Source organism: Trichosurus vulpecula, chromosome 9, assembly GCF_011100635.1.
Source record: "Trichosurus vulpecula isolate mTriVul1 chromosome 9, mTriVul1.pri, whole genome shotgun sequence".
NCBI lineage: Eukaryota > Metazoa > Chordata > Mammalia > Diprotodontia > Phalangeridae > Trichosurus > Trichosurus vulpecula.
In genome coordinates this window covers 74,728,006-74,746,996 of record NC_050581.1, presented here as the reverse complement: position 1 = coordinate 74,746,996, position 18,991 = coordinate 74,728,006, and the positions used below count along the sequence as shown (strand labels likewise).

At 45.6% G+C, this 18,991-nt stretch overlaps 1 protein-coding gene across 1 annotated transcript in view; it reads right to left on the bottom strand.

Annotated features, from left to right (window-relative positions):
* The window catches only part of CACNA1H (calcium voltage-gated channel subunit alpha1 H), a 416,322-nt gene that overhangs the window by 34,600 nt on the left and 362,731 nt on the right, over positions 1 to 18,991 (bottom strand). The window contains exons 21-26 of the mRNA XM_036737928.1: positions 16,135 to 16,261; positions 14,624 to 14,749; positions 12,210 to 12,299; positions 11,329 to 11,542; positions 6,411 to 6,428; positions 2,170 to 2,321 (exon numbers count right to left, since the gene is read on the bottom strand). Of these exons, the coding sequence (XP_036593823.1) occupies positions 2,170 to 2,321; positions 6,411 to 6,428; positions 11,329 to 11,542; positions 12,210 to 12,299; positions 14,624 to 14,749; positions 16,135 to 16,261 (727 nt within the window). The remainder of the gene's footprint in view (positions 1 to 2,169; positions 2,322 to 6,410; positions 6,429 to 11,328; positions 11,543 to 12,209; positions 12,300 to 14,623; positions 14,750 to 16,134; positions 16,262 to 18,991) is intronic.

Here is an 18,991-nt window from a genome sequence, read left to right as displayed (position 1 = left end):
CCAAATGATAGGATAACTAACTAGTGCTACTTTAATTGGTAACAGGACCCAACTGTTGTGTGAAAGAAAACTTTTTTGTGCTAATGAAGCCACATGCCAGAATTTCATTTTCTTGGAGCTTATGGCTAATTACCCAATCATTAGACCAGTGGTTCTCCAACTCTTTTGATCATACACCTAATCAGTAACAAATCTTTGAACAAGCATCGCAATATATGTATAAATTATATAAATGTACCACTGTACTAATATATATCTGTATGTTATATTTGTACAAATATAAATTTGTATTGTGAAATGTAAGTTTAAAAAATACACCAAATTTAGAAAGGATGAGATAAATATGAACTAAACAATATTTAAAAATAATTTCTGTTTTACTTTATTACAGCAGCTACTCATGGTTTTGATCCCACTAGCAATAGGTACAGGTGCTTCAATCTGATCCATTTCCAATCTGGGCCAGTTCACCCCTCTTTAGATAACCTGATGGCTCTCTGATGCTGGGGGGAGGGGTGTCACCATATCCATGCCAAACTCAGTGTAGACGCACAATCAGCTTTAGCCCTATTGTAATTCAGAAATCCCAAGCTTAAGGGATCTGTCAGCCTTGGCCTCCCTGGAAGCTGAGATTACTGGTGTGTGCCAGCTTTTAAAGTAACTTGTTCATTTTGTGAATGTTAGTTTAGCTCAAATTTAATAACATGATTCGCAACCCACTTAATTGGGCACATATAGCCAGCAACACACTGAAAATGAATGAAGAAATGAGTGAGGGGCCACCATCCACTTCTCTATGTCATGGATTTCTTCCATTGGGGCAAGTGACCATCTGACATACAAAATGAGGGCATTAGTCCATATAATTAGATATTAACAAAGCTTAATTTCCTTATTTTTAAGGTAAAAATAAATATAAATAGAAGTTCTAATATTTCCTCTCCGCCCCCCCCCCCCCATGGAGCATCTTGTACACTTCGCTTCAGAGATTAATTAGACAATGAGCAATAAATTTTGAAGAAGATTAATGATCACCAAATCACAGTCACAGAACATCAGGGCTGGAGGGGAACTTAGAATATTGAACCTAGAATGTCCCTAGCACAGTTTCTTCTACATAGTAGATTCTAAATAAACGTTTGCTAATCAGGATTCATTTGGACAGGATCCTTCGGACAGAGACCATAGGGTGTTAGAACTAGAAGGGACCTTAGAACAAAGAGAGCATGTAGAATGTTTGAACTGGAAGGAAGCTCGGTAACTATTTAGTCCACCCCTTTTATCTTAAGGAAGGGAAGATGGACCTGGAGAAGGGAAGGGCCTCATTTAAAGGCTCCCTAAAGGAGGAAACCTAGGGCCCGGGTCTCCTGACTCTCACTATACCAGCTTCTTCCCTAACTGCACCAAGTTCTATGAGGGAGTAAATGAGCCACCTTAAGATCTAGGATCAGGGGCTCTAGGCCTGAGAGTAAACAAAGCTAACTGCCTGGCAATGAAAGGAGAAATGTGTCACTGATAAAAGTCTTTTTACCTATGAGCTACAAGCATGCTGATGGGACTCATGTCTCCTTGAAGCAGAGAATGCCCTTTAGGACCCTACCCCCCTTCTCTTTGCACTTTATTGGGCATACCCAAAGGTCTTTGGTAGCCAGGATGGCAAGGGCTCCAGGGGACAGCTTGTGACTAGGGGTATGAGGTGCTATTGAACCAGACAGCCAATTGGTGCATTCTAGGATTCTGTGCATATCCTAGACCCTCCTTCTACACACAACAAAATAGGTTGACAGCTTCCATGACTGCTCTGGCCTATGACAATCTCCTTTTTATGACGTCCTACAGTCTTCCTACAGTCTGCACCACACACTGGTGCACTTACTATATTGGCCCATTCTTAATCACCTTTGGGTCCTGTCTCCCCAGTCAGACCATGCCCTACCTGAGCGCAGGACCCAGGTGTGTCCCTCCTCAGGTTGGCCCTAGACTGTGGGTGGAACCCAGGTCTCACCTCCCCCAGCACAGCCAAATAACAGCCTGGGGACAAAGGGGTCAGGGGAGGTTAGTAAAATCTGCTACAATGGAATGGAAATGGAGGCAATCTTGGCAAGCAGCAGAGGCCCTCTGAGTCACCATCCTGTTGTCTCAGCGCCTTGGTTAAGTCCTGCTCCTTACCTTGGGCTGGTTATAGTGCTCCATAGACATGGTGATCACATTGATTCCGATGATGAAGGTAATGAACAGGTCCAAGTAATGGCTAGTGCACAGGCTGTGGATGGACCTCCGGGTGGGCGAGTAGTCAGCATAGTATGGCCTGCGCTGGGCCTCTATAGAAAGAGAAGGGAACGCACAGGAGCTGATGAGTGTGCTGGAGACCAGCCGTGGCAGAGCAGGGATAGGGTACAGCCACTGATGTTTCCTTCCTGCCCTTTTCCCATGGCTCCCGATTGGGGAATCGGGGCCTCATATCTATCTTCCAGGAGGCAGATCGGGAACTTCTGAGTGTCTCGGACTGGGTCACACTCCATGCACTGCTTGCCCACCTAGAACCACCAGCTCCTAGACTTCCTGTCCCAACTCTCAGAAGTGCCCGATCTCCAAGCCCAGGAAGCTTTTGTAAAAACATTTCCGGATAAAGAGACTAGAGGATCCTGATTCCTGTGAAGACAGCCTTTTTCCTGGGGATTTCTGAGCCGTCCGGGGCCCGGCCTGCATTAGAAAGTGCAGAAATATAAGGAAAAGGACCAGAGGAAAGAATCGAAGGGGCAAGTGTGGGGATGAGAGGGCTGAAGAACCAAATGTTTCCACACCTCTGGCCTGCTTGGGGTAACACGAGAGGAAAATTGTCTAAAACTTTAGCTGCATCAGCTTCGAGGCTGAAGAATGCATTCAGGTCAAATGTGTCAGCCTTTGGAAACAGCTAAAGTTTTTTGTTTTGTTTTGGGTTTTTAAATTTTTTTTTTTACTGTGTATCCTTATATGCCTTGTTCAGTCATTTTGATCATATCTGGCTCTTCATGACCCCATTTGGGGTTTTCTTGGCAAAGATACTGGAGTGGTTTGCTATTTGCTTTTCCAGCTCATTTTACAGATGAAGAAACTGAGGCAGGCAGGGTTAAGAGACTCACCCAGGTTCACACAGCCAGTAAGTGTCTGAGGCCACATTTGAACTCAGGTCTTCCTGATTCCAGGCCCAGCACTCTATGCACTGTGCTACCTAGCATAGTATTTAATATCCTTACCTACTGAGTAATATCTATTGGGACAACCAGCCCTCTGTACAGCCAGCCCTCAGTTATGCAGGGCCTGAGTCTCCTATGTGGAGAATATCCAGACCTGACAATTCTTTTCCTCTTTCCTATTCAGTGCCTTCTGCTCCAGAGGGAACCTTGCTCCCAGGGGAAGAAGGAGGAATTGAAGCCAGTCAAAAGGTGAAAGTCTAGGTCAAATGGATGTTTGGATTTCATTGACCTCTTGTGCCTTTTGCTTCTTTCATTAATATGGACAATTGAGATGGCTTCTTTGACCTACTACAGCTGGTGAGCTGGTGTTTATAGGATCATGTGATCATTGATTTAGCATTGGAAGGGGCTTCAGAGACTGCTACCCAGCTAGTAGGGGCAGCTATGTGGCATAGTGGATACAGCTCAGGGCCTGAAGTCAGGAAGACTCACCTTCCTGAGTTCAAATCTGGCCTCAGACACTTATTGGCTGTGTGACCTTGGGCGAGTCACTTAACTCTGCTTGCCTCAGTTTCCTCATCTGTAAAATGAGCTGGAGAAGGAAATGGCAAACGATTCCAGTATCTTTGCCAAGAAAACCCCAAACGGGGTCACAAAGAGTCAGAAATGACTGAAAACGACTGAAGAGAAACAACAATAACCCAGCTAGTAAGTGATAGAATCGTAATAGCTGAGACTTCAATGTATGCATCCCCCTCATTTTACAGAGGAGGAAATAGAAACCTAGGATGGTTAAATGATTAATGCGGGGTTGCATAACTAGTCCGTCCTTGTTAGAAGTGGGATTTGAACCCAGGAACTCTGAGAAGATCCAGTGTTCTTTCTCCACTGTCTTGCTCTATGTAGTCTATAGTTGCTGCCAACAGATCTGGGTGTTGTTCAGTTGTACCCAGAGAAAAGGCATTTGGGGACACTTGCAGCCAGTGCTGGCTGATCCAACAGGCCAGAAGTACAATCCTAGCTCTGGCCCCTGAACACCAGTTTTGATGACAACGAATGAGTCTGATTTGATGACAACGAATGAGTCTTCAAAGTTGAGGATCGAGGAAGTGGTTTATCACTTAGGTGGTCTAGTAGATAGAGTGCTGGACTATACAAATCAGGAAGACTTGCCTCAGGTACTTACTAGTAAGTCATTTAACTTCTCTTTGCCTCAGCTACCTCATCTGTAAAAGGGGCCAATAATGGTACCTACCTTGTAGGAAAAGCTCTTGGCAAATGTTAAAGCAGTATATAAATATTTTATTGTGAAATTCAGGGAGAGATGGGGACTGGGTTGAATTATTGTGGTATTAGAGCAGATAGTCTTAACCTGGGACCCATGGCAGATTTCAGGGGATGAGGGAATTTGAATGGGGAAAAATTACATCTATGTCTTTGCTAACTTCTAAATGAAACTGAACATTTTCTTCAATTACCAACATAGGCAACAAAACATTCTTCTGAGAAGGAAGAGGTCCATAGGCATCAGCTGAATGCGCAAAGGGGTCTCTGATACCCCTTGTATTACAGGTGAGGGATGGGATAGGAGACAGGAGAGTTCTGTCTTCTTCTTGGCCATGGTTGGAGGTAAGGGAGAACTTCCTAAGTAGCTGAGTAGCCACTGTAACCCAGAATGGGCACCTACAGACCAGTTACTCAATAAAGAGGTTTCTTTTCAGACTTAAGGTGAGCCTAGAATTGCAGAACTGGCAAAACCCCAATAGTTTTAAGGTTTGTAAAGCATTTTGCAAGTATTCCCATGTAGAATGATCACAATAACCCTATAAGGGAGAGAGAATTTTTTAAAAAAAAATTCTCCATTTTATGGGTAGGGGAACTGATAGTGAGGTCATGTGACCTGCCCAGGGTAGCACAGCTAGTAAGAGTCTGATATAGGATCCTAAGCCCAACACTCTTTCCACCATGCCATGCTTCCTCTCTGGGAAATGACTTGCCCAGAGTCACAAAGCCAGCAAGAGTTAAGCCTTGAATTTCAGGTGGTGTCACTGTAGAAGGAGGTCTGGAAGGAGAGAGAGCATCAGCACAGCCTCATGGGGCATGGCTGAGCTGGAGACTACAATTTGGAAACCCCAAGAAAGCCAGAGGGAAACGTTTGATGGTCACAAGGCATACCGTGGTCACACAAGGCATCATCACACACATGCAGCATGCACTGGTGGGGGCTGAGTGGGAGGTGGAGAGTTTATGCAGAGGTCATGGTGGGAGGGGAGGATTGGTGGTTTGGGGCCACGATTCAGGATTTCTGATCCATGCACCAGCCAATTGCTGTGGATAAGAAGCCAAGTGCCCATGTCCTTACTCCAAGGATACCTGGGACAACAAGGGGCTTAGTGTAGGGAATATAGCAGAGAAGAGGACTCCCGAGGCTTCACGCTGGACCAATTCAAGAGCTCCCCGTCAAGCATGGCCTCTAAGGCTAAGAAAGGCACCTGGTATTCAATGCTGCAAAGGACTACACATGCTCCTTGGGACCCTGCTGAGCATGCTAAGGGGCCCCAGCAGCTGAGGAGAGGGTGGGATACGGGAGATTGAAGGCTAGGAGAGCATTCTGGAGCAGAGTAGGAGTGAATCCAGGGGAGCAGGCAGAGGGAAGCGATCAAGCACATCCTCAGTGATGCTAGGAGGCCAAGAATTGAAGGCAGGGGCAGCCTCTTCTTGTCTCTGCCCTGGCCTTCATACTGAGGGTCAATATTACTACAAAACTCACTTCTCTGTCTTCACTCAGGCCTGTGGAGAATGGAAGCTCCTCCCCAGCGCAAGGCCCAGCTCACAGTAGGTACTTCAAAAATGCCTGCTGACTGATTGACTGAGCTCTTGGTGGCTGATAGGGCTGTGCCGAGGTGGATAGGACTGGGGACAGGCCAGGGAGGAGAAGCTAGTGAACTTCTCCCTTACATCCTCCTTGGGTCTGTTGTTTACCTTCCACATTTTAATCCTTTTCTGACAGCCCTGGAGGGTGGCTCCCCTGGGAGCCTCCCTCATCCAAAGGTTCCTTTCAATTGCCTTACTTTGGATGAAGAAGGGTCAGGGAAGCTCATGGCTTCCTCTCAGAAACACTGGCCCCTCTGGCCTAATAGCACCGGCTGAGCTGCTCCCATATTTGCCTCTTTAGGAAATGCTAGAAAGCAAAGGAGGCGGAAAGGTAAGTGCCCTACAAGGCCAGAGAAATACCTGTGTTAGGGAGGATGCCTGGAAAACAAGGGAAATTGTTTTTAGTTTTCAAAAGGAAAATGCAAATTTTCTGAAAGTCTCCCCCTCTCTCTCCCTCTATCTTCTCTCTCTCTCTCTCTCTCTCTCTCTCTCTCTCTCTCTCTCTCTCTCTCCCTCTCCCTCTCCCTCTCCCTCTCTCTCTCTCTCTCTCTCTCTCCTTCTTTCTCTCAACAGAGGGAATCCTCCTGCTCCCTTCCCATTCTCCAAAGCTTTCAGCGCCCACCTCTTCTCAGAAGCCTTCCTAGACTACCTCACCCACATTAAGCTTTTGTTCCCTTGACTTTACACATTAACAGTCTCTATCACACATCTGACACTTACTGTATACTGTCCTATATTATCTTCTAAACCACCATCCCCTCCCCCACCCTGAACTGAGATCTTCTCAAGGCCAGGCTATGGATATATTCCCACTCAGTTCTCTCTTCCTCTTCCTCCCCAGACCCAAATCTGTAAAATCTCTGAGGACAAGGCGTTGATCTTCCCTTCTCTCTCTTCCCCAGAGTATAAGTTCCTTAGGGGCAATGCTCTGGTTCTCTCTCCCTTGCCCAGACTGAGACCTTTCTTAGAGCAGGGCATGGGATCCTTTGGTTTCCCTCAAAGGATGAGCTTCTGGAGAACAGTCTTGGATCTCCTTCTTTGTCTCCTCAGAACCAGCCTGTCATCAGAAGTCACAGCTACTCTGCTCGCTTCCCTTTGCCCTTCCCAGCTCACTCTGGTCTGCGTCACCTACACACCTGCTGCCATGTCTCCCTGAGGATGACTATACCCTGGGGTCCAAATAGATGACCAATAAGTCCTTCCCTGAATTGCCGCTGCCTTGCTGGCTCACTGCCTAGTCTGTCCAACCTACGTATGATATGCCTTGGCCCCATGCAGGTACCCTCCTCCTCCACTCCTCCCACTGTCAACCTCCCCTTTACATATCGTCTTCCCCCATTAGAATGTAAGTTCCTTGATAGTAGAGACCATCTTGCTTTCTCACTTTTATATCCCCAGAGCTTAGCAAACTTCCTGGAACATAGCAAGTCTTAATAAATGCTTTATCTGTTGATCTAATTATAGGGACATATTGGGAGCTCCCTAACTGGAAGGTCTATACCATCTCTGCCTCCCCAGACAGAGCTCCCTTCTTTCCCTTGTCTCCTTGACAACATCATCTCTGAGCTGACAGAGGGCTGGACATACCAGTGGGATTGAGAGAAGACTTATTTATTGATTAACTCTGAGATATCCCAGGGGTGAATAGTCAGTCATAGATTCTCAGAATTGGAGAGTACCTCAGAGATCAGAGTCCAGTAATCCAGGGGCAGAGAACCTGCAGCCTTGAGGCCACATGCGGCCCTCTAGGTCCTTGGGTGCAGCCTTTTGACTAAGTCCAAGTTTTACAGAACAAATCCTTTTATTAAAGAGATTTGTTCTGTGAATTTCGGGTTCAGTTGAAGGGCCACATTTGAGGACCTAGAGAGCCACATGCGACCTCAAGGCTGCAGGTTCTCCACCACTGACTCTAGTCCAATGGAGTCCTCTCTGCAACAAGGGATCATCTAACTTCTGCCTTAACACTTCCAGTGACAGGGAACTCACTACTTTATGAGGCATCCCATTCTACTTTAGGACAGTTCTAATGATGAAAAAGTTTGTCTTTTTCTTTTTTAAAGACCCAATCTGTGATTCCATCTATGTAGGGAGCTCCCAGTGAAGAACTTCTATTGGCTTGTAGATCTTCTTGTCTTATTGTCTTAAAGACTTGCCGGGGGGCACTAAGTTAAGTGACTTGCCCAGAATCACACAGCCCAGCCATGTCAGATGTGGGATTTGAACTGAAGTCCTCCTGATTCCAAAGCAATTCTTTGTCTACTGAACCATGCTGCCTCTGAGTTTTTCTTTATTTTAAGGCAAATTTAGCTTTCTTCAACTTCCATTCTAGTTCTACCTTCTGGCCCTGAGCAAGACAAGTTTGCTGGGTCAGCCCTTCAAATACTGTATGACAGTTATATCATCCCCCCACCCTCCCAATTCTTCTCATATCTAGGCTAAATGTGCCCAGGTCTTTCAACCCATCTCCCCTTATGACACCTTTAAGTCTATGCTCTTCTAGATGCTCTTCCTGCTGTCAACGTCTTTCCTAACCCTATGCCTCTAGACATAGTATAACCAGGACAACGAGATGCTACTCTTTCTCATTCTGGACACTCAGCCCTTCAACATATCTCATGACAGAAGTCATCTATATAGCTGTCTCTTCATGCTATTGGCTCACATTAAGCTTGTGATCTGTTAAAACTTTCAGGTCTTTTCTTCATGGGCTAGCTAGACTACCTCCACTCTGTAACTGAGTAACTAAATTTTTGAATGCACATGGAGAACTTTACAATTACCCCTATTACATTCATTTTATTGGAGTCATTTTGTTCTAGACTGTCAAAAATCTTTTCCAATCCTGTTCCACCATCCACTGTGTTAGCTATCTCACCCAGCTTTGTGTTATATGCAGAGCTGACAACCCTGTTGTCTATGTCATTATTAAGATATGGAGCAGAACAGGGCCAAAGCTTCAGGGAATAGGATCCACTTTTATTTAAGTCTAAAATTTCCTACCCAGCCTCTTCATAGGTCTGGGCAGGTAGGACTTCTCTTAGGAAGTCTTTAAGGAAGTTCTCTTTTATTCCATCCTGGAGCGGAGGGTGTTCACAATTTAGCTGGTACCTCTCATCAATGAGTGAGGTTTTATTTACTTAAAGACACAAAGAATCAGCCTTGACAGTAGATATACCCATAATGCTTGAACTTACTAATGTGGTTCCTTGCTACAGCCAATAGCCAGGCTGTCTCTAGTCTCCATCATACTAGGCAGGAAATGCTTCTGTCTTCAGGCCTGCATATATGTCTTACCCCTCTGTTTTTTCCTATGCAGTGCTATATTCTTCATTATCAGCTCCCTCTTGTTCACATCTTAGCTTTCATGCCTAGGTAATCAAACTGGTAAAGCTCAATGCATTTGTAAAGGTAATACCAACAACTATCTTCTCTTTCTCCTCCGAAATAAAAGGACTTTGGTTCTTGTGACTTCTCCCTGCCTTCTGGAGAAGAAGCTAATAAATTAATAGGAGGAAGACAGAGGAGAAGGAAAAGAAGAAAGAAGACCACAGAGCTAGAAGGGACCTCAGAGATCATGCATTCCAAGCCTCTCATTTTATAGAAGAGTAAATTGGGTCCAGGGAACTAGAGTGATTTGTCCAACATCACAGGGAATAGGGTTCTGACCCATGCTCTTGATTTTCAATCAGGTGCTTTCCCCACTCTGCCACACTGAAGCAGGAGAAGGAAAGTAGGAAGAGGGGGATGATGACAACAAGGAGAAAAAGAAATGAGGAGAGGAAGAAGAAATAAAGGAAGAGGGGGAAGGAGAGCAAAAGGAGAGGAAGAAGAGGAAACAGAAAGGAGAACAGGAGGAAGAGGATCCTAGAACAGGAAGAGGCCATCTTTTTCAACCCTCTCATTTTACAGATAAAGAAGCTGAGGCCAAGGGAAGTTAAGAGTCTTCCCCAAGATCATACAAGTCATGAGGAGGAGGAAGAAGAGAAAGGGAAGAAGATGAAGAAGAGGAGGAGGAATAGAGTAGTCGGAGTAGAAAGGAATAGAGCAAGAAGAATAAAAGGATCAGAGAGAAGAGTAGGAAGAAGAGAAGAAGGAGACAGAAAAGGAGAAAGAAGAAAAAGACAAGTTTGCTTTGTCTGAGGGGACTTTAAATCATTTTCAGTGAGAATCACTTGAAGGAAGTGAGGATGTTCAGCATGGAGAAGAGAAGACTGAGAAAGTCCACACTCACTTTATTTGGATGGATGAAGGGTCTCAGAAGGCAGGACTAGTAGTAATGGCTGGAAGTTATAAAGAAGCAAGTTCTGGCTCCAAGTAATGGATATAACTAGAGCTATCCTGCCATTGTTAGATAGGGAGGTGCCTGACACTAGAAGGTGTTGAAGCAGAGGATGGGTTAGAGAAGATTTTGACATTGGGTGGTAGGTTTGACTAGTTGACCTTGAAAATCGAGAGGTGTCTTCCAGGCCCAAGATTCTACGATTATTTATATGAAGTCTATGGAGGAATCCTATTCCTCAGGCATGGGAACCGCTCCATCCAATCCTCTCTTCTCTCCCACCACTGCTCTGGGCACTATGGGTCAGAGGACCAGTATGTCTTCTAATGGCTGATCGGTAGATAGCCATATCTTGAAATGTACCCTTTCCCCACCTCAGAGTATGGGGGCCATGCAGGGTCATGCGTTGACACTCAGAACCTGAAACACATTGCAACTGGTTGGGAGAAGGAAGAAGGCAAACAGGACCAAACTGGAAACAAGAGAGAGAAAACGCAGGCCACTCTAAGTCCCAGGGCACAGAGGTCCCCCTGGTTATCCTCCAGGGAGGGAGGGAATCCTGATGCCTTCAGAGGCCGACCTGGTCCCATCTTAGGCTTTGAGGGTCAAATACTGTATGTTTTTGCTAGCATACAAGACACCCCCTTTCCACGGCCAAAAACTGACTCAGAGATCTTAAGCACCTTACTGTGCGGGATCCCCACCGGCTTCGATGAGGATAGTGTAGGCTTGGAGAAAAAAAAAATCCAGGCTTTCCAACTGTGGGTGTGGTAGGTATGCCAGAAAACACGGTTTGTGGGGAGGGGGATCATTCCAGAGGTTGTCCTACAGGCCACATGTGGACATGGCTGGAGTCTCAGCAAGGCTCGTCCAGGGAATGATCGAGTGGCCTGTGACTTAGAGCCCTACCTCCCCCAAGTCCACAAACCAAGACAAGGTGTTTGTTTTCTCAACAGGCAGGGCTCAGAATGAATCTACTTGGTAACGCAATCTACCGACCGGACACGTATATCGCCTTACTCCTACGCTTCTTCTCTAGCCTCCGGAGCCTCTTCTCTTCCCTCCGCCGCGCCTCCTCCGCCTCCTGGTGCTGCCGGCACTTATGGAAGTTCTCGACCACCACGCCCACAAACATGTTCAGGACAAAGAAGCTGACGATGAGCAGGAAGGAGATGAAGTACAGCAACATCCAGGGGTTGTGGTTCTGGATGGGCTGATGGCCCGCGGGGTGGGCAGGAGGGGAAGGAAGGGAAAGGCCCATTGGGTCATGGTCTGAGCCAGGCACGGAACAGCGCCTGGTCCCCAGAGCCATCTACCTGTGTCCCAACAAAGTCTGTATTCCTTTGTGCCCCACCCCACGCCTTTTATTTCAGGGCTTATTTTTTGGTACTTCCTCATCTCCCCCATCCAGCCCCTCTTCTGTTTTCTTCTCCAGGGGCCTGGCTCTGAGCTCGCTAGGGGCTGATGGCTTAAAGTGGCTTAGAGAATGACCTTGGCCAAGGGCATCTGAATTTTTATAGTAGACTCAAAGGAAATAAATTGGAATTTCGGATACCATGGAGAGAGATTTTTGGGGCTGGGGGCCTTCCTGAGTGCTACATGCACTGCTTAGGTGTCTACTTAGGGGAGGTTGGCCCCACTTCCTGGGTGGCAGCGATGACCACCTCCAGAAGCGTGTGTATGAGTGTGTGTGTGTTTGTGTATTTCAGGATTTCACTATCATACTCCTGGTTTGGAAGCTCTAAGTCTGGTAGAAAAGGGGGAGGTGGGACATTTGGGGCGGGGACAATAAGAGTGAGGAAGACCTTACTTTTCTAAAAATGCACTGGGATTCATGCTGTCCCATGGGAAATTGCTGCCATCTCCGACCCCCTAGGTACCTGTTGGTTGATGCCCACGGCATCCAGGCCGTCATACATGATGTTCACCCAGCCATCCTTGGACGAGAGCACAAAAAGGGACATAAGAGCCTGGCCCAGGAAAGACGGAGAAGCGGAGTCATGACCTGTGGAAGTCCCTCCCTGCAGCCAACCCCTGCCACCCCCCTTTCAACTCCCACTCTTATTCACTAACTCAGAGCAGGAGAGGTAGGGATAACTGAAAGCCAGCTAAGAACTCCAGCTTATTGTGCTTCGTCAGGCCTTGAAGCTCTAACAGTCTATGAAAAGAGGCCGTAGATAGGAAAGAGCCTCGCTAAAGCTAAAAAAGAAATCCCTGGGGCAGGAGTCAGGATTCCTGTTTTTATAGCTCTAGCACTCCCACCCACTTGCAGTGCAGCTTTGAGTATGTTGCTTACCCTCTCTGGGCCTCAGTTTGTCCCTTTGTAAAATGAAAGCATTGTGGGGAATGCTCTCTATGCCTCCTCTTTGTTCTGATAGTCATTTTGCTAGCACTACACTCCTGTATGTCCTCTGGACAATTTGTGAACTTGCTCTTTTCTGGGTGAATAAACAGACCTGTGTAAAACTCAGGATCTTCCTCATTTGTAAAGGGAAAGGGAGGAAGGGATATCAGAACTCAAAGCATCTGGACAGTGTCCTTGTCAAGGAGGAGACAATTAGGGGGCTAGAGTACAGGTGAAACCTTTAGCAGGGAGTAACTTGAATTTAACTTAATTTCACCACGTATTTATTAATGGATCACAGCAGTGGATCATGGCTCTAGAGCTGGAAGGAACTTCAGAAGTCATCTTAGCTCAAACCCTTCATTTTCCAGGTAAGGGAACAGAGGCCTAGAGGAGAGTATTGTCTGGCCCAAGGTCACATAGGGAGTAAGTGATGGAGCTGGGATTCAAACGGAGGTCCTTTGACTCCATATCCAGCACTCTAGGGATTACAGGCTCATAGACTTGGAGTTGGAAGGCAAGTTAGAGATTCTCTAATCTAACTCCCTGGTTTTCTTCATTAGGAAATTGATAGGTATTAAATGGCAGTGTTAGGATTTAAACTCAGGGCCTTGGAGTCCAAATATCAGCATGCTTTCCACCATTTATCAGAGAGTGCCTCTTCTGTGTAAGCCCTATGCTGAGCACTGGGGAGAGCCAGAGAGAGATGACACAGACTCTTCTCTCAGATAGTGTATATTCAATGGAGGAAGAAAACATGCAGAAATGATGATGTAATGATGGCACAGAGATGAATGAGAGGAGAGTCTAGGAGAGGTCTAGGCAAAGTGCTAGGAGAAATTTGAGGAGGAGGGGGAGATCATTTTCATCTGGGGAAATGAGGGGAGAGAGAGCTTGAAAGAGGGAGAACCCACAGATCTAGAGATGCAGATTATTATCGTGGTAGAGGTGGAGAGAATACATTTGGGGCATGGCGTGAGCAAAGGTATGGAGGTGGGATTGTACAGTACAGGGAGAGGCTAGGAAATAGGACAATAGATGGCTGCAGGACGATGATGCTGGGCCCAGATGTGGTTTAGTGATCTGGCAGGTTCTAGCACCTTAGTCAGATAAACACAGCAGGGATCTTAGCCAAGGCTTGGTCCCGTCATCCAGTCTGATAATCCAGTAAGCATTTATTAAGTGCTTACAATGTACCAGGCACCGTGCTTAGTGTTGGGGATACAATTAATTGAAAGAAAGACAATTCTTGCCCTGAGCTTATAATCTCAAGCCTTACATGGCCAACAATGGCAGACTATAAGCTTCTTGGGAGTCTGGCTCAACCCTAGGTGTGTTTGATAGTAGTCTAGTCCCCGCTTCTTCTAGCCTTACAGACTAGAATTTGACTCGTCAGTTCTACTACCACGGCTGATAACAGTTATGTAGCACTTAAAAATGCTGTATAATCCATATATTACACAGATTGTCCCATTGGATGATCACAACAACCCTATGAGGTGGGTGGTATTACTCTCCCCATTTTATAGATAAGGATATGGAGCCTGAGAAAGGTTAAGTGGCTTGCCCTGGGTTACCCAGACAATATGTGTCTAAGGAAGGATTTGAACTTAGGTCTTCTTGACTCCAAAATTCAACCTGTCCACTATGCCACCCAATTACTGTAGAGTCAACTGTGTCCAACCTGTACCCCCTAGATGGACTAAGAAGCCATCCAGACCCTAAGGACCTGCTCAGTGCCCGGGTTTCTTTTTCACTTGACTCTGGCCGTCGCAGAAATTTTTCCTTGAGGATCTTCTAAGATATGGCGTTCTGCTTGGGGGAGGAGCCAGATTCAGGTGGAACAGGAAGGATGGTCTGGACACAGGGAGAGCCGTCAGGTACACCTGATCCTGGCCTATCATCTGGGGACCTGGCCTCAGCCCCAGCTGAGCCTGAAGCGGCTCTCACCTGACCCAGGTTATCGAAGTTGTATTTGCGCCGGATCCAGCGGTAATGGGCTGCACAGCAGTCATCTTTGGTGGTGATGTTTCGAGTGTCTGATCCGTCACAGTAATAAAACTTACCCTTGAAGAGCTGGAAGGAAGAGACAACAGCTCACCTCAATCAACGTTCATGAATAACAAACATTCACGAAAGGCCTAATATACATTGGATGCTGGGGATCTAAAGACAGATACGACAGAGTTCTTATTCTGCAGGGGCCTTACAATATAATTGGGGGTGGAGGAGGGGAGGGACATGTCTACTAATGCTATAGTGATGAGTGAAATGCATGCAAAAGAGAGGGTGCAGGGTACCCCACCCCTGATAGGCCTTGAGGGAAAGAAGGGATTCAAAAACAGTTGGGGTAGGTGAGAAGAATTTCTTTCAAGGGTGGGGGGTGGGGGGCAGGAAGAGAATGGGCAAAGGTTTAGAGATGGGAAAATACAACCTACTCAGAGCTCTCCTAGGCCTTAATTTTCTCATTCATCAAATGGGAATTCATGATGTTGAGCCTAATTTTTTTCCCCATAAGTAGAATCATAGAATGCTAAGTCTGGGAGGGGGCCATAGAGACATCTAGTTCAGGGGTTCTCAACCTTTTTATGTCATGGAGCCCTTTGACAGTGTGATGAAGTATATGAACCTCTTCTCAGAACAATGTTTTTAGATCCATAAATTAAAATACATGGGATTACAAATGAAACAAAATTACACTGAAATAAAGATGCCTCTCCCTGCCTTTCCCCCCATCCAAGTTCATGAATCCCCTGAAATCTAACCACAGACCAGTTTAAGAATGCTTTTTCTAATACAACTTCCTCAGGATCCTAGATCTAGGGACCAGAAGGCACCTCTGAGCACATCCAGCTCAGCCTCCTCATTTTAAGGCAAGGCCCAAGGAAATTTAATGACTTTTCCTCCTTTATTTCTTTTTCAATAGCATTTCATTTTTTCCCACTTACAAGTAAAGACAATTTTTTTACATTCTTTTTTTGATAATCGAAAAAAAAATTAATTAAAACCAAAACACAATAAAGCAAAAATTTAACCAGTGCATACTTTATACTCTGTGATTTTGGTGCAAAAGCATGGAGGAGGCTGGTGGAACATATGTTTAAATATATGGCCCAGACTCAAGAAATGAAAGTGGCCAAAGACTCGTTGCCTAAAAAAAAAAATAACTTCATGCCTAGCTACTTAATATAACATTCATTTGAAAGAAAATTGAGTTCCAAATTTTCTCTCTCCCTACTTTACCTTCCCTCCTTCCTGAGACAGTATCAGGGAAATTTAGTGACTTTTCGATTGTCACATGGGTATTAAGTGTGAGATTAGCTGAAGCTTAGCGAGAACAGCTTTGATGAAGATCACACACTGAGTTTATGGCAGAGCTGGATTGGAAGCCGTGTCTCCAGGTTCCCTTGAGAGCACCTACAACCCTACATTATCCCAGCAAGTGCAAAGCACACTCTTACCTGAACCCCAAGAATGCCAAAGATGATAAAGAAGGCACAACAGATGAGGACGATATTTCCAATGGGTCTGAGAGATGATATCAAGGTCTCCACCACCAACTTAAGGCCTGGGGCTCGGCTGATCACCCTGGACCGAGATATTAGAACAAGTAAATTTAAGAACAAATTTTGAATATTAGTATCCGTCTCTGGCATCCTTGTCGGAATGTAGTTTCCAACATGATGGCTTCTTGGTAGCTTTAGTAATTGCAGTCACCAAGTGTCTGAGCCAGTAGGGCTCTTAGACATGAGTAAATGAATGAAGGAAACCACATTTATTAAGTACTGCATGCAAACACTTTGCTAGGTGGTGGAGCACTTTTCTTGTTAAGTTGTTTTTGTTTTTTCCTAGTTGGTCTGATTCTCCATGATGCCATTTGGGGTTTTCTTGGCAAAGATACTGGAATGGTTTGCCATTTCCTTCTCTAGCTCATTTTACAGATGAGGAAACTGAGGCAAACAGAGTCAAGTGACTTGCCCAGGGTCACGCAGCTAGTAAGTGACTGAGGCTGGATTTGAACTCATGAAGATGAGTCTTCCTGATTCCAAGCCTAGCATTCTATCCACTGTGCCCCAAGGTAGAACATTAAGCTAACTTTTAATGTACTCCCTTCCCCCTACCTTTTTTTTTCAGAGATGGGGAAACGGAGGGCCAGGAAGGAAGAGAAACTTGCTCCAAGGTCACATAGTGAATCCATCGGCAAAACTAAGACTTGACCTTGGGTTTCCTGATACCTAACCCAGCATCTGGAGATAGGGCAACACTCACAGTGAGATGGCCATGATCTACCCTGGCCATCGTGAAGAAGAGCCAGGAGCCAGACTCATGACTTCATTTTACCATGGAGAGAGTGATCTCTGCTTTCAGTTTATATGGATAGAACTACTTTTTTGTTGTTTCAATTGTATTTGACTCTTCATGACCCCATTTGGGATTTTCTTGGCAAAGATACTGGAGTGGTTTGCCATTTCCTTCTCTAGCTCATTTTATATTTAACTATTAAGTGTCTGTGACCAATTCTGAACTCAGGAAGATGAGTCTTCCTGACTCCAGGCCTGACACTCTATCCACTGCACCAGATGCCCCCCACACAGCTCCTTCTAGATTTCAAGGCCCCTGTGTCTGGGGTTATGGGAGCTGCCACTAGATGGTGCTGTTGCTTATTTTGGTAACCCTAGTTCAGCAACTCAACTTCTCTGATACACTGGGCAATAAATTACACATCACCTTTCACAATTAATCTTCAGTGGGATTATGCAAACTTGTTGCCACAACTATGTATATCCTCAATCAATAAACCAGCAAGCATTTATTAAGCACTTACTGTGTGCTGGGCTCTGTGCTAAGCACTGGGGATACAAATGCACAAACAGTCTCTGTCCTCAAAGATCTTACATTTGAATGGGAGAGACAGTACACACAGGTAATCCAGTACATACAGGACATATATGAAGTATATGGAAGGTTGCCTTATAGAGGAAGGCATTTGCAGCGTGGCCTCCAGGGGAGGTGGTGCTTGAGTTGAACCTACAAGGGAGCTGCGGTGAGGAGAGTATTATAGACATGGAATACCGCCAATTCAAAGGCATAGATTTGGAGATGGAGGAATAGCAAATGGGTTAATGATAAAGCTATTGCATTTATGTTTAAAATTAATGGTACAGAGCAGTTATATAGTTGGCCTATGAATTACCTCAAAAGGCGCCAAGTCTCTCCTGGTTTGATTTAACTTCTATGTGGTAGAACTGTAGCCAGGGGTATGTTGGGCTGGCTTGTGCTAGCTGGTTGTTAAATTTTCAGTGTGAGCATTTACCCCTTGGGACTTGGCAAATGCTACAAAGCAGGGGTTGGTTTATTGTTTTGTTGATTGTCTAGACTTAAGGAAGGATGCAGATTAAACTTAAAAGCGTGATCTATATTTCCAGAGAGCTGATTGTTAAATATATACCAGCACACCCTTGCCTCTACCATGTCTTAAGCTTTGCTTCCATACTTAAGTTTCTGTTTTCTAAGAACTGGGGTCTTCTATCTCTTATCTCACTCCCTGACTGAGATGACAGGGGCATGTACAGCTCCCTCCCCCATTCCCCTGTGCCTCTCCTGTCTCTCCTTTTTAGAGATTCCTTGCAAAGCCAGCTCCCTGGAAGCCGGTCACATCATCAGTGTGGTGACAGATTTATTGGCCCCCATGCCCACCCCTGAATTGGTCAATGAGCCCCTGTTGGGCATGATAGATGGTGTGATTATATATAATGTTCCTTTCTCTGGCAGAGCTCACATGCTCTTAATTAATAATAGCAACATTTGCATCCTCGCTCTACCAATCCAAAGATGTAAATTGTTGATTTATATACCCTTCTGACTGCCCAGTATAAAGTGGGGCAGGAGCTCACTTTTCATTCCTCATGCTGAGCACACATGCCTAAGATGGAATCAGCCTGGGGCACTTTAAGCCACCACCGGGGCTTTTTAAGAGATTGCCCAATCACCACCACAATAAGTGGTTTGGAGCCGCTGATGCTGCTTGGAGATTATTCTCCCCACGCTGAGACTGTAAGAAGGCAGGCCAACAAATGGAAGTGGAATAGTTTGCCAAAGAGCAGTGCCTCGTGGATATCTGATGTCCACAGAGATCACTCATACTTCGGAGTGTAGGCCGTGGAAGCCTAGGCTTGACTAGGAGAGATGTGGCTGCCACTAGGGAGGGGACCAGTGAGACTGGATTGGGGGGCTACTAGCTTCCATCTGGTCGTATTTATCTTTCAACAAATACTTCTAGCCTTATAACTCTCTTTTTCCTCTTGTCATTGATTTTGG